Source organism: Schistocerca nitens, chromosome 4 (assembly GCF_023898315.1).
Source record: "Schistocerca nitens isolate TAMUIC-IGC-003100 chromosome 4, iqSchNite1.1, whole genome shotgun sequence".
NCBI lineage: Eukaryota > Metazoa > Arthropoda > Insecta > Orthoptera > Acrididae > Schistocerca > Schistocerca nitens.
In genome coordinates, this window is record NC_064617.1 from 361,748,747 (window position 1) to 361,761,416 (window position 12,670).

General features: G+C 41.0%; 1 protein-coding gene across 4 annotated transcripts in view; it reads left to right on the forward strand.

The window, feature by feature from the left end:
* The window catches only part of LOC126252111 (uncharacterized aarF domain-containing protein kinase 2-like), a 116,080-nt gene that overhangs the window by 19,397 nt on the left and 84,013 nt on the right, over positions 1–12,670 (forward strand). For all 4 annotated transcript variants that reach the window (XM_049952977.1, XM_049952976.1, XM_049952975.1 and 1 more), the window contains exon 3: positions 472–529. In XM_049952977.1, the coding sequence (XP_049808934.1) occupies positions 472–529 (58 nt within the window). The remainder of the gene's footprint in view (positions 1–471; positions 530–12,670) is intronic.

Below are 12,670 nucleotides of genomic sequence, written 5' to 3' on the forward strand. Positions count from 1 at the left end.
GCTGGTGGGGTAGTTCTGTGAGGAGGGCATAAACAAGCTCGTGCCATGGCTCATCACCTGCATTGAACTGCATGGCAATTATGTGGAAAAATAGTCAACAAATGTATTGAAAAATATTCTGTATTTTGTTCAAATACACCTTTTCTAAAATAGAACAAAAAAAATAAAAATTCTGTATGTGCCTCGCGTAATTCATTCATTGCTTTGGCAGCTCACCATTTGCATGAAGAGTACATATTTCGTGCGCACTTTTGTGTGTGTGTGTGTGTGTGTGTGTGTGTGTGTGTGTGTGTGTGTGTGTGTGTGTGTGTGTGTGCGCGCGCGCGCGCGTGCGTGCGTGCGTGTGTTTGTGTTTGTGTTTGTGTTTGGGGAAGGGGTCACTTAGCATATATTTAAATGGAATATAAACCACCATTTTTCTTTTGATAATTATCATTTATTTTGATAACTGTTCTTGTATTTTGATTTCAGGTGTACAAAGCTTACATACGGCAAAATCTCATTCACAGCAGCCAGATGCAGGATGGAGGTAATAGGTTAAATTTTGTAATATGTTAGTTGTAGTATGATAAGGGAAAGAACGTTTACTGTCTTGGTATCATTTCCTTCATACCTGCGTCTATTCTTCACATTAAGTAGCAATCTAACCTTTTTATAACATTGTTTTTTTTTTTTATTCTGGTAAGCTTATTATGGTATTTAATTCATTATCACGTTGAACCAACTGAGATGGCAGAGCAGTGGAATGGTAGTCTCTTAAGTGGGCGGAGATAATGTCAAATGAATTTGTGGTCATTGGGTTTAATTTTCCCAAAGTGACCTTTCATCATAGTTGGTAAATGCTGCTATGCTCTCCCAGTAATACAGTGTTCTACTGGTCTGCATCTTTTAAATTATCACTTCATTTGTACCAGTTGGTAGGTCACTGAAATTTCCCTGCTTCTTGAAATCTGACACCATATATTTTTCTTATCTTCAGAGTTGGTTATTCAATATGTGCTAGCATTTCTATTTGTTGTCTTCATTTATTTCACTGTCAGAAATGTTCTAGCTTTCCTCACAGTTTCCAACTGAATTTTTAACCTATCTGTAAACCTTCATGGCTTTAGTCAAAGCTTGAGCATTGTATGAGATGATGAATCCTGGATCCATTGTGGGATTCTGTAGACAGCCTCAGATATTCCTGTAGGATAATAGTTACGCATGGCACAGTGGGGACCAGCTTCTGTTATGTGAGAGAAGCTAAAATTTGTTTGTGGCCTTCATGGATTTATCATATTTGTGTAATAGGAACCCAGATATTCAGCGCACTTTGTGCTTCTGGCCTTTTTGATTTTGAATTTGCACATCATGCGGCCTTCTGTTGTGTTTCAGCTCTGAGTAGCTGACCTTATGAAGTACTGCTAAGGATTTAATGAACTGAGGCACAAATGTATTGCTTTTGGAAGCAAATATTTATTGTGGTTCCAGTGACATCACTCAATTCTGAAATAAGGTAATAACTTTTTATCATGAATAAGTGACACATTGGTATATTCAAACTCTACTAACATAGCTTCTTCACCGTCATAATCGCCAACCTGAACTAAGTCTGTTGAATTCATCTTTAGTGTTATAAATATCCTGGATGATGAAAATATTCTTTTTGGTTTTATGTAAAATAGAGTGGTGCTTTTTAGTTTTACTATTGGATTTTTTATTATGGCGACACGAATTTATGCTTTAATTACAAGTGAACCAATTAGACATAAATTGGGTTATACCAATATTTTTCTTGTTTTGTTCTGTGTTGGGCTGTATGGAGCAATTTGATTTTAAAGTTCGATATATGAATTTTACTTTAGATTGTGGCAAGGATTGTCCAGTTTCAGGCATCTTCTCTAGGAACTGTTCTCTTTAAAACTATGTAACTTGAAGTGTATTTTGCCAACGTTACTGAAACTTTTAATAAGTCATGGCTGCAAAATACTAACACGAATTCTTTACAGATGAATGGAAAAACTAATAGAAGTCGACCTTGGGGAAGATCAGTTTGGATTCCGTAGAAATACTGGAACACGTGAGGCAATACTGACCCCACGGCTTATCTTAGAAGCTAGATTAAGGAAAGGCAAACCTACATTTCTAGCATTTGTAGACTTAGAGAAAGCTTTTGACAATGTTGACCGGAATACTCTCTTTCAAATTCTGAAGGGGGCAGGGGTAAAATATAGGGAGCGAAAGGCTATTTACAATTTGTATAGAAACCAAATGGCAGTTATAAGAGTTGAGGGGCATGAAAGGGAAGCAGTGGTTGGGAAAGGAGTGAGACAGGGTTGTAGCCTCTCCCTGATGTTATTCAATCTGTATATTGAGCAAGCAGTGAAGGAAACAAAAGAAAAATTCGGAGTAGGTATTAAAATCCATGGAGAAGAAATAAAAATGGAATGGAATGGACAGTGTCTTGAAAGGATGGTATAAGATGACATCAACAAAAGCAAAAGGAGGATAATGAAATGTAGTCGATTTAAGTCGGGTGATGCTGAGGGAATTAGATTAGGAAATGAGACGCTTAAAGAAGTAAAGGAGTTTTGCTATTTGGGGAGCAAAATAACTGATGATGGACGAAGTAGAGAGGATATTAAATGTAGACTGGCAATGGGAAGGGAAGCGTTTCTGAAGAAGAGAAATTTGTTAACATCGAGTATTGATTTAAGTGTTAGGAAGTCGTTTCTGAAAGTATTTGTATGGAGTGTAGCCATGTATGGAAGTGAAACATGGGCAATAAATAGTTTAGACAAGAAGAGAATAGTAGCGTTTGAAATGTGGTACTACAGAAGAATGCTGAAGATTAGATGGGTAGATCACATAACTAATGAGGAGGTGTTGAATAGAATTGGGGAGAAGAGGAGCTTGTGGCACAACTTGACTAGAAGAAGGGATTGGTTGGTAGGACATGTTCTGAGGCATCAAGGGATCACCAATTTAGTATTGGAGGGCAGCGGGGAGGGTAAAAATCGTAGAGGGAGACCAAGAGATGAATACACCAAGTAGATTCAGAAGGATGTAGGTTGCAGTAGGTACTGGGAGATGAAGAAGCTTGCACAGGATAGAGTAGCATGGAGAGCTGCATCAAACCAGTCTCAGGACTGAAGACCACAACAACAACAACAACAACAACAACAACAACACCGGCATAGTCAGAGCGTAGCGCCACAGCATACACGTGTGTCAGCGATCTCTGCTACGGGGGTGGGTTTTTTTTTCATTCCGCTAGTACCCACATTATCTAATTTTGCACCTGTTTTCTTAAAAATTATTGTTATTTGATGACAGATTATTTATGTATCTTTAACATCGAGTATAGATTTAAGTGTTAGGAAGTCGTTTCTGAAAGTATTTGCATGGAGTGTAGCCATGTATGGAAGTGAAACGTGTATGATAAATAGTTTGGACAAAAAGAGAATAGAATCTTTCGAAATGTGGTGCTACAGAAGAATGCTGAAGGTTGGATGGGTAGATCACATAACTAATGAGGAGGTATTGAATAGAATTGGAGAGAAGAGAAATTTGTGGCACAACTTGACTAGTTGAAGGGATCGGTTGGTAGGACATATTCTGAGGCATCAAGGGATCACCAGTTTAGTACTGGAGGGCTGCGCGGAGGGTAAAAATCGTAAAGGGAGACCAAGAGATGAATACACTAAATAGATTCAGAGGGATGAAGGTTGCAGTAGGTACTGGGATATGAAGAAGCTTGCACAGTATAGAGTAGCATGGAGAGCTGCATCAAACCAGTCTCTGGACTGAAGACGACAACAACAACAACAACAACAACAACAACTGAAACTTTAATGGATTATAGGCATATACATTGATAGTTGAAATCGCAAGTTACAGAATTTTTCAGTCATCTAAAAGAAATTTGTACGATTTTTCTAAAGTAACTTTTTCACAGCCCAGGATAAACATATAACAGGAAGTGTGGGTATGCCTCTTTTGTGGTTGTAAGAAGCTGCAACCTCTTTGACCATACAGTGTAATATGGATTTCATAAAGAATAATATTGAAGAGTGGTTGTGTGCATGGTGAACTGTGGGATTAGCAGTGGGCTTGGAAATGAAATCAGGTGATACGTTTCACAATTGGTTGTAAGAGTTGCAGATTGGAAGGAACACCACATTAATTTTACTTCAGACCTTTATTCTGTTTTGTCGTATAAAAAATCCGTTTCGCATCACCTTTTTTTATGAGGGCTTTAGACCTCCAATGGCACATAAAAAAATGGTTTGTACCAATTTAGAAATGTCATACTGTAAAATTTTTACAAGAGCTATTTACATTATTTGCTCATTTTTAAAGTAATTGTATCTACCAGTATTCCACTTCTGCAAAATCACGGTTTCCCCTGAACCAGCCACTCTCATTCATGTTGATTATGACTGGCTCAACCTGAAAGACATTTACGACTGGCTCAATCTGAATGACATTTTCAGACAGTTCATATTTCTCCCAGTAGCTGTCTTCAATTTTCATGTCATGTTTAATACACTTTTTCCAGAGTTCTGGAGTTATAGCATGTATGGCTTCTCGGCATGAAATGTTAAGTACATCCTTACTTCTACAATTTTCTAAGGTGTTAGCTGTCTTTGTTCTTGCTACTTATCCCTTTCATAAGGCCATATGGTGTCCATTGGATTGAGCTCAGTATGAGCCACTGGCTATCAAACAATATTTACTTCTTGTTGAAGTTGTTTCTTGTTCCAGTTTCTTTATTGGTGTTTGAAAATAAGGCCTATCTGGGAGTATCAGCCCTGCCTTAGTCAATTTAACTAAAATCATCAACTTCAGGTGGTAGTGAAATATCATTTGATGCTACCCAAGGTATGATTTCACCTTTCAGCCTCAACATGCTTGAGTTTTTAGTTGAAGAATCGACCATCATATGATATGGTGCTTGATCTATAACAACAGCTGACCTTTAAGGCAATAAACTGAGGACTTTCTTGAACCATTCTTCATAATTGGCCAATTTCATTTTGTTGTGGTAATCTCTGGTTCCTTTCTTCCAAATAAAAACAAAGTTCTGTGCCATCAAGAAATCCTCTTCATTTCTGATGTGGAAAATTATGATCTATTTTCCAGCTCCCAAGGTGTCTGTAACCCTCCACGGCATTCGTAAATTTGCTGAATGTATGCTCAGTATTGATTACAGTTGTCATAGCTATTTTCTGAAGAATCAACCATGTTTTCTTGCCACCCATACTCCATTGTCCAATTCTGCCCGCACCAGGTCTCGTCTGCAAAAAAGATCTTGTAGCCCTTTGTTTATAGCTCTCTCATTTTCCTAATGGAGGTATTCTGGGATACAGCATCTATCACAGACTCCATTAGCATTGGTTTTCTGTTAAGTTTTTGGAAACAGAGTCTTAAGCTTTTAACTGCTTTCAAAAGGGTAGAGATTGAAATTGTTTAGTCCTGCCACTCACCGTGTATAGGGTGCCTAAAGGATGCTGTGTTCCTGGAATGCTATACAACAGTTCAAGAAAATAACATTAGTAGTTTTATTTCAATAAAGCAGATTGATAACACTTAACTTTAATGTAGAAAGGTGTCACAAGCGGTGGGCGACATGCTGCTTAAATCAGAGTCCTTGCTGCACACAATGTTCAAACAATCAATGCATATGGATCACTACAATGTGATATCGTAGCGCTCTCCACTAGGCCGTGCTAATACTCTGTGAATCTGTCCACTAATGTCTGTATACTGAGCCGATCTGAGCGGGCGAGGCTGGTAGGAGCAGCGTTTATATTCACTTTGGCTTGAGGGCGGTCCTGTCATGTTGCGGTGCTATTGTGCGCACTGTTGGCCAACATCGTTTCACTGCCTTCTCAAGTCTTGCATTCTTCATCTTTGTTCCGGCACTTGTGGTTATGCCAGAACATTCCTCCCCCCGAAGCATCGGACCATCGTCGTGTAGGGAGTGCAACCATGGTGGGGGGGAAGGAGATGGGGGCAGGAGTGTGTGCGCATTGTGGGACTGGAAGCTGTGGCTGCAGGAGACGTCAAACTTCTGGCCGTACCACACCATATGGCCTGCGCTTCGGCGGAAATGTCCCCCGGAAAATGACCAGGAGGGTACACGTCCACCTCCTGCTGCCTGCCATGAACCAGATGAAGAAGGTGGTGACTGCTGAGGTGTGGGTGGGTCCAGCTCCCTTTGGTAGGACGATAGGAGACGCAGGAGGTTCCACCTAAGTCTCCATGGGGTCGTCCCACGGTGTCGCGATGACACACACTGCTGGCTGCTGTGGGTGCAAGCCATGGCGACCTGAAAGAAGATACATACAAGCGCCAAGCTGATGGACAATCTCGCCTTGTGCCTACCGTCGCCTGTCACTAAAAATCGAGTAAAAGACAATATCATGTGGTGCGAAGCGATACTTGCAGACTTCCTTTGGTGCTGGATGGTGAGGAGGGTGGAGCAGGTGGAGCAATGTCCGATGGCAACGGCCGTGAAGCAATTGCGCCGGTGATGGTCCATCTCATGGGTGCGATCAATATGAGGTGAGAAACAGTTGCAATGCTTGATCCCTGGTGTGTGTGAAGCGATGTTTGGCCATCTGCTGCTTGAAGGTTCTGACAAAAAGTTCTGCTTCGTCGTTTGACTGTGGATCGAACGGTGCAGTAGTTAGATGCTGTATACCATTGCGTTCACAGAATGTTTCAAATTTGTTCAACGTGAACTGAGGGCTGTTGCCTGACACTTTTACTTCAAGTAAACCTTCTTGGCAGATGATTGATGACAACACCTAAATTGTGCTGCGTGATGTCGAGTTCATTGGCACAGCGAAAGGAAACTTGCTGTACGAGTCAACCATAATCAACCAATGAGTATTCCAAAAAGGGCCCATAAAGTCTATGTGCATGTTGCCATGGTGATTGTGACTAAGGCCAAGAAGAGAATTTTTGCGGCAGATTGGACTGATTTTCTGCACATGCGCGACATCGTGACGTCATCTGTTGTATTTGGGTGTCCATACTCTGCCAGGTACAGTGTTGACGCGCTAACTGTTTCATACAAACAGTCTCCCCCCCCCCCTCCCCCCTCTCATGTCCTTGGTGAAGTAACTGTAACACTTTTTTTGTAAAGCTTTAGGGATCAACACAATTCACTGTCCATTGTCATTTTAAACCAGAATCACACCTTTCTGTACAGCAAGGCTATGCCGACATGCAAAGTATCGGCGCATGAAGAGTTCTTTATGCTATGCAAGGAACGAGGCCAAGATGTGCAAATGTATTTCAGCAAAATGTTCAAATCTGAATCAGCTTCCCTGGCCTGTGCAATTTTTCTATAGTTCAGCAGAAAAGACTGAAGCAGTTCAGAATCCTGAGCATCTGTGTGACCACAAGATGCAGCAGAAGTGTCAAAGTCTGTATCAGGGCCAATCGGAAGGTGTGAAAGTGTGCCTGCATTAGCATGTTGAGCTGTCGGACGATACACCATCTCGTACTGGTATTGAGACAACAACAAAGCCCATCTTTGCAATTTTTGAGGAGTTCCTACAGGGAACAGTTTTGTCGGATGAAACAAGGACTGCAAAGGCTTGTGATCCATCACTAAGTAGAATTTTCTGCCGTACAAATAGTGGTGAAATTTGGTGACACCATACACAATAGCCAAAGACTCTTTCACAATTTGTGAATAGTTACACCGTGCTTTGGACAACACTTTTGATGCGAAAGCAATAGGCCTGCTTTTACCACCAATTCTGTGCGAAAGCACTGCACCGATTCTGTAAGAGGAAGTGTCAGCTTGCAATACAACTGGTTTTTCAGGATCAAAGTGAACTAAGCATCGATCACTGAGCAATGCACCTTTAAGTTTCTGAAAATCTACTTGGCACTCATCTGTTCAAACAAAGGGGACATTCTTGCAACACAAGCGATGCAATGGAGCTGTGATTTGTGCAGCATTCGGTATAAAGTGAATGTAATAGTTCATTTTCCCTAAAACTGACTGCAATTCTGTGGCATTGCGAGTAACTGGCGAGTCTTGTATGGCTAACAAATGTGAGTGAATAGGATGTACACCTTGACTGTTTATGACATGACCAAGATACTGCAATTCAGGTTTTAAAAAAATCACATTTTTCTGGTCTACACTTTAGTCCTGTCTCAGATAACACATGAAACAAAGCACATAAATTTTCAATATGTTCATCAGGTGTATGACCTGCTACTACAATATCGTCCAAATAGTTTGAACAGTTTAGCACTTGTGCAATCAGCTGTTCCAAATACCGTTGAAAAATGGCTGGTGCGGAAGCACTGCCAAAAGGCAAACGCAAATATTTAAACAAGCCCAAATGAGTATTTACTACACACACTTTTTGAGATTCTTCATCGAGCCGTATTTGAAGATATGCTTCGCGCAAATCAGTTTTTGAAAAGTAGTGTTCAGTGCCTAATTTGCCCATGAGATCCTCTGGGCATGGCAATGGATAAGTATGAATGACAGTTTGTGGGTTGACTGTAGACTTAAAGTCAACACATAGGTGAATGTGACCTGAAGGTTTGGGGAGCAATACCAGTGGACTTGTCCATTGACTAGCTGATATGGGCACATTAACTCTGTTATCTTGCCATTCCTTAAGTTCAGCCACGACTTTGTCCCGTAATGCAATGGGAACAGTTGTGGCCCAGCAAAATTTTGGCTGAGCATCATCTTTCAGCATAATATGTACAACAAAATTGTTAGCTTTGCCTAAACCTTCAAAAAAGTGTTTCAGGAATTCTTTTAGCAAGCTAGCTACACTGTCTTTTGCATTGAATGCAGACACTGACAACACATTGTCCTGAATGTTAAAGCCAAACAAATCAGAAGAATCAAGATCAAATATGTTCTCACACACACGTAATTGTAGCGCTCTAAAAGTCACTGTATGCGAGCGATACGTGGCAGGCAAAGTACATGTTCTGAGAATGGGAATGTCTTGTCCATTATAAGCCTCAGTTGCGAGCTAGCTTTAGACAGGCATTGTGAGCCTAACAGTTCATATGTGTGATGATTGAGCAATGTGACAGAGGCACCTGTGCCCAACTGAAATTTCCCACATTTCCCACAAATAAGTAAATGAACAAAAAGTTTGTTCGACTGACGGATGCTTGCTAGTTGCAGTCTAGTTGATATACAGGGTGATTCAAAAAGAATACCACAACTTTAAAAATGTGTATTTAATGAAAGAAACATAATATAACCTTCTGTTATACATCATTACAAAGAGTATTTAAAAAGGTTTTTTTTCACTTAAAAACAAGTTCAGAGATGTTCAATATGGCCCCCTCCAGACACTCTAGCAATATCAACCCGATACTCCAACTCGTTCCACACTCTCTGTAACATATCAGGCTAACAGTTTGGATAGCTGCTGTTATTTCTCGTTTCAAATCATCAATGGTGGCTGGGAGAGGTGGCCGAAACACCATATCCTTAACATACCCCCATAAGAAAAAATCGCAGGGGGTAAGATCAGGGCTTCTTGGAAGCCAGTGATGTGCTCTGTCACGGGCTGCCTGGCGGCCGATCCATCGCCTCGGGTAGTTGACGTTCAGGTAGTTATGGATAAGGTTTCATAACTAACCTTTTTCGTAGGACTCTCCATACAGTTGATTGTGGAATTTGCAGCTCTCTGCTAGCTCTGCGAGTCGATTTTCCTGGGCTGCGAACAAATGCTTGCTGGATGCGTGCTACATTTTCATCACTCGTTCTCGGCCGTCCAGAACTTTTCCCTTTGCGCAAACACCCATTCTCTGTAAACTGTTTATACCAACGTTTAATACACCACCTATCGGGAGGTTTAACACCATACTTCGTTCGAAATGCACGCTGAACAACTGTCGTCGATTCACTTCTGCCGTACTCAATAACACAAAAAGCTTTCTGTTGAGCGGTCGCCATCTTAGCATCAACTGACGCTGACGCCTAGTCAACAGCGCCTCAAGCGAACAAATGTACAACTAAATGAAACTTTATAGCTCCCTTAATTTGCCGACAGATAGTGCTTAGCTCTGCCTTTTGTCGTTGCAGAGTTTTAAATTCCTAAAGTTGTGGTATTCTTTTTGAATCACCCTGTATATTGCATTAATGACATGGGCATTGTGATGAGAGTTTTGTGAGTGGGCTGAATTCTTATGTTTGTTCTGTTGCAAACATACGGATTGCACATGTCCTTTCCTACCACAAGCGTACCAATGAGCTTGTCGGGAGGGGCAGTCTCGGCAATTATGCTGTGAATAACACCTACGACAAGACTTAATTCTGTTAGCCTGTGTAGCTGCCTGTTTAGCAAACTGCTTATGCGGTATGGAACGTTGTTTACTCGGCTTGGTTAGCGCAAGCTGCCGGTGCGGAATGGGGCGATCGCAAGCAAGGGTCACAACCCAGAAAACAGCTGGCTGCTCAAATGCATGAGCTGCCAAGGTACCGGAATCATACTGATCAAGCATTTGCACTACCTGCTGAAATGATGGATCAGACTGTTTCAAAATCTGTTCTCTCAGTTTGACATGATACAACATAATATCTGAATATAAAGCACCGCAAGCACATTTAATTTACGTTTCCTTGTCATAACTTGCAAATCTGTTATCCTCTTGTGCGATAAGTTTGTTCTGACCATACTTTTGCAATGAAAGAATTGATACGTAGCTGTTACCACATTCACTTGTTGGTCATAATAGTCAGTCAGTGAAGAGATAACACTGTCATATGCAAGTTCACTCAGAGTGGTGTGAGGAAAGAGTTTTCGAATTAATCTGGACTCTGTACTTTCTACCGTGGATAATAGGTAGGGAAGTTTCACAGTACCTGCAACATTGTGGGCTAGTAAATGTGCTTCGAACTGTGATAGCCACTTGAGCCATTCCTGTTCTTGGTCACAAAACTGTCAAAAAGGTGATATAGCAGCTGTAGTGACGGTGCTTGTTCTTTCAGGCGTGCAGTGTTGGCCAGTAGCTGCTGCACCGTGTTGAGCAGTGTAGATATTGGCTGCATCTGAAACTGAAACGTCTACATTAGCTGTGTGGCATCTAACACTTGCCGCTGTGGTGCCTGAGCAGTGGGTGGGGCAGGTGGGGGGGGGGGGGAGGGGGTCATGTTGGAAGTCACAAATGCAACAAAAAGGCAAAAATATGTACAAACATTTTCTGCAATGCCTACCTGAAAACACTGAGTATCAAAAATGACAAGAAACTGTTAAAGCAATTAAGCACCCCTGCAAAGTAAAGACAAGAGAGAACTAAGGCGCCAGCACAATATAAACGAAAAGTTCATGGCCGTTGGGCACTGGGTTCGGAGGATTCTCTTCGCCAGTTGTTGGGTCCTGCTCACTCGTCGCGTATAGGATGCCTAAAGGATGCTGCATTCTCAGAATGCTATACAATAATTCAAGCAAATAACATTAGTAGTTTTATTTCAATAAAGCAGACGGATGACATGCAACATAAATCTGAGTCCTTGCTGTTCACAATGTTCAAACAGTCAATGGATATGGATCACTACAGTCTGATATCATAGCACTCTCTGCTCCGCGAATCCTGTCCACTAATGTCCGTATACTAAGCCGATCTGAGTGGCCGAGGCTGGCAGAAGCGGCACTTGTATTCACTTTGGCTTGAGGGCGGTCCTGTCATGGTGCGGTCCTATTCTGCACACCATTGGCTGACGTTTCACCGTATTCTCTTGTCTTTCATTCTTTGTCTTTGTTCAGGCACTTGTGATTATGCCAGAACAGAAATATCAGGAAAATCTACCAATTTTCTACCAGTTTGAGGTGGAGGTATTTTAATTGTGAAGAATACCGTATACATGTAAAAAAAAAGTGATTTGTTCTTGCCCTGGACAAACACAATGTTTTTTCCTTGACCTGGGTAACGTATTTTCATCCTTATCCTTTGAAGCAGCTGCTATGCTCCTCACTGACAATGATATTTAAAGACAGTGTGTCACTTTCTGGTACACAGGAAACCTACTTTTCTCGCTCACTTGGAAATAAATAAATAGCGCTTAAAACTATTACAAGTTCACCCACTGACAATGGTGGTCTCGGAGGAATCTTGATATGATGTAGCTACCATGCTGGTGTCAATAAGGTACTTTTATAAAATCCATGTCCCATTTTATGGTCACAGTGGTTGCAGCTTCTGACAACCATGAAAGAGACTTTCAAAAGAAATCCACGCCCTCTGTTATGTTTATCCTTTGCTGAGAAAACATAACTCTAGAAAAACTGTAAAAACTTTTTTTCTTGAGTGATTGAAAAAAGACACCCAAGACTGGACAATCTGTACTATGATCCAAAATGAAATTCATATGTTGAACTTTAAAATTAAATTGCTCCATATGACCTAATGCAGAATAAAACAAGAAAAATATTAGCTTAAGTCATTTTGCGATTGGTGTATAGGTTTGCTTGTAGTTAAAGCCCAAATTCGAGCTTCCATAATAAAAAAAATCCGATAGTAGACTCAGAATTTTTAACTTCTTTATGTGGTTGTGGGGGATGTATTGTCATTGTTGACGTTACCTTACCATGTAGAGAACATGTTTGAGTTGCAAAGAGGCACAACTAAAAGACTGCTACACATTTGAGCTTTTTGACAAAAGGCCTTCTAAAGTAGAAAG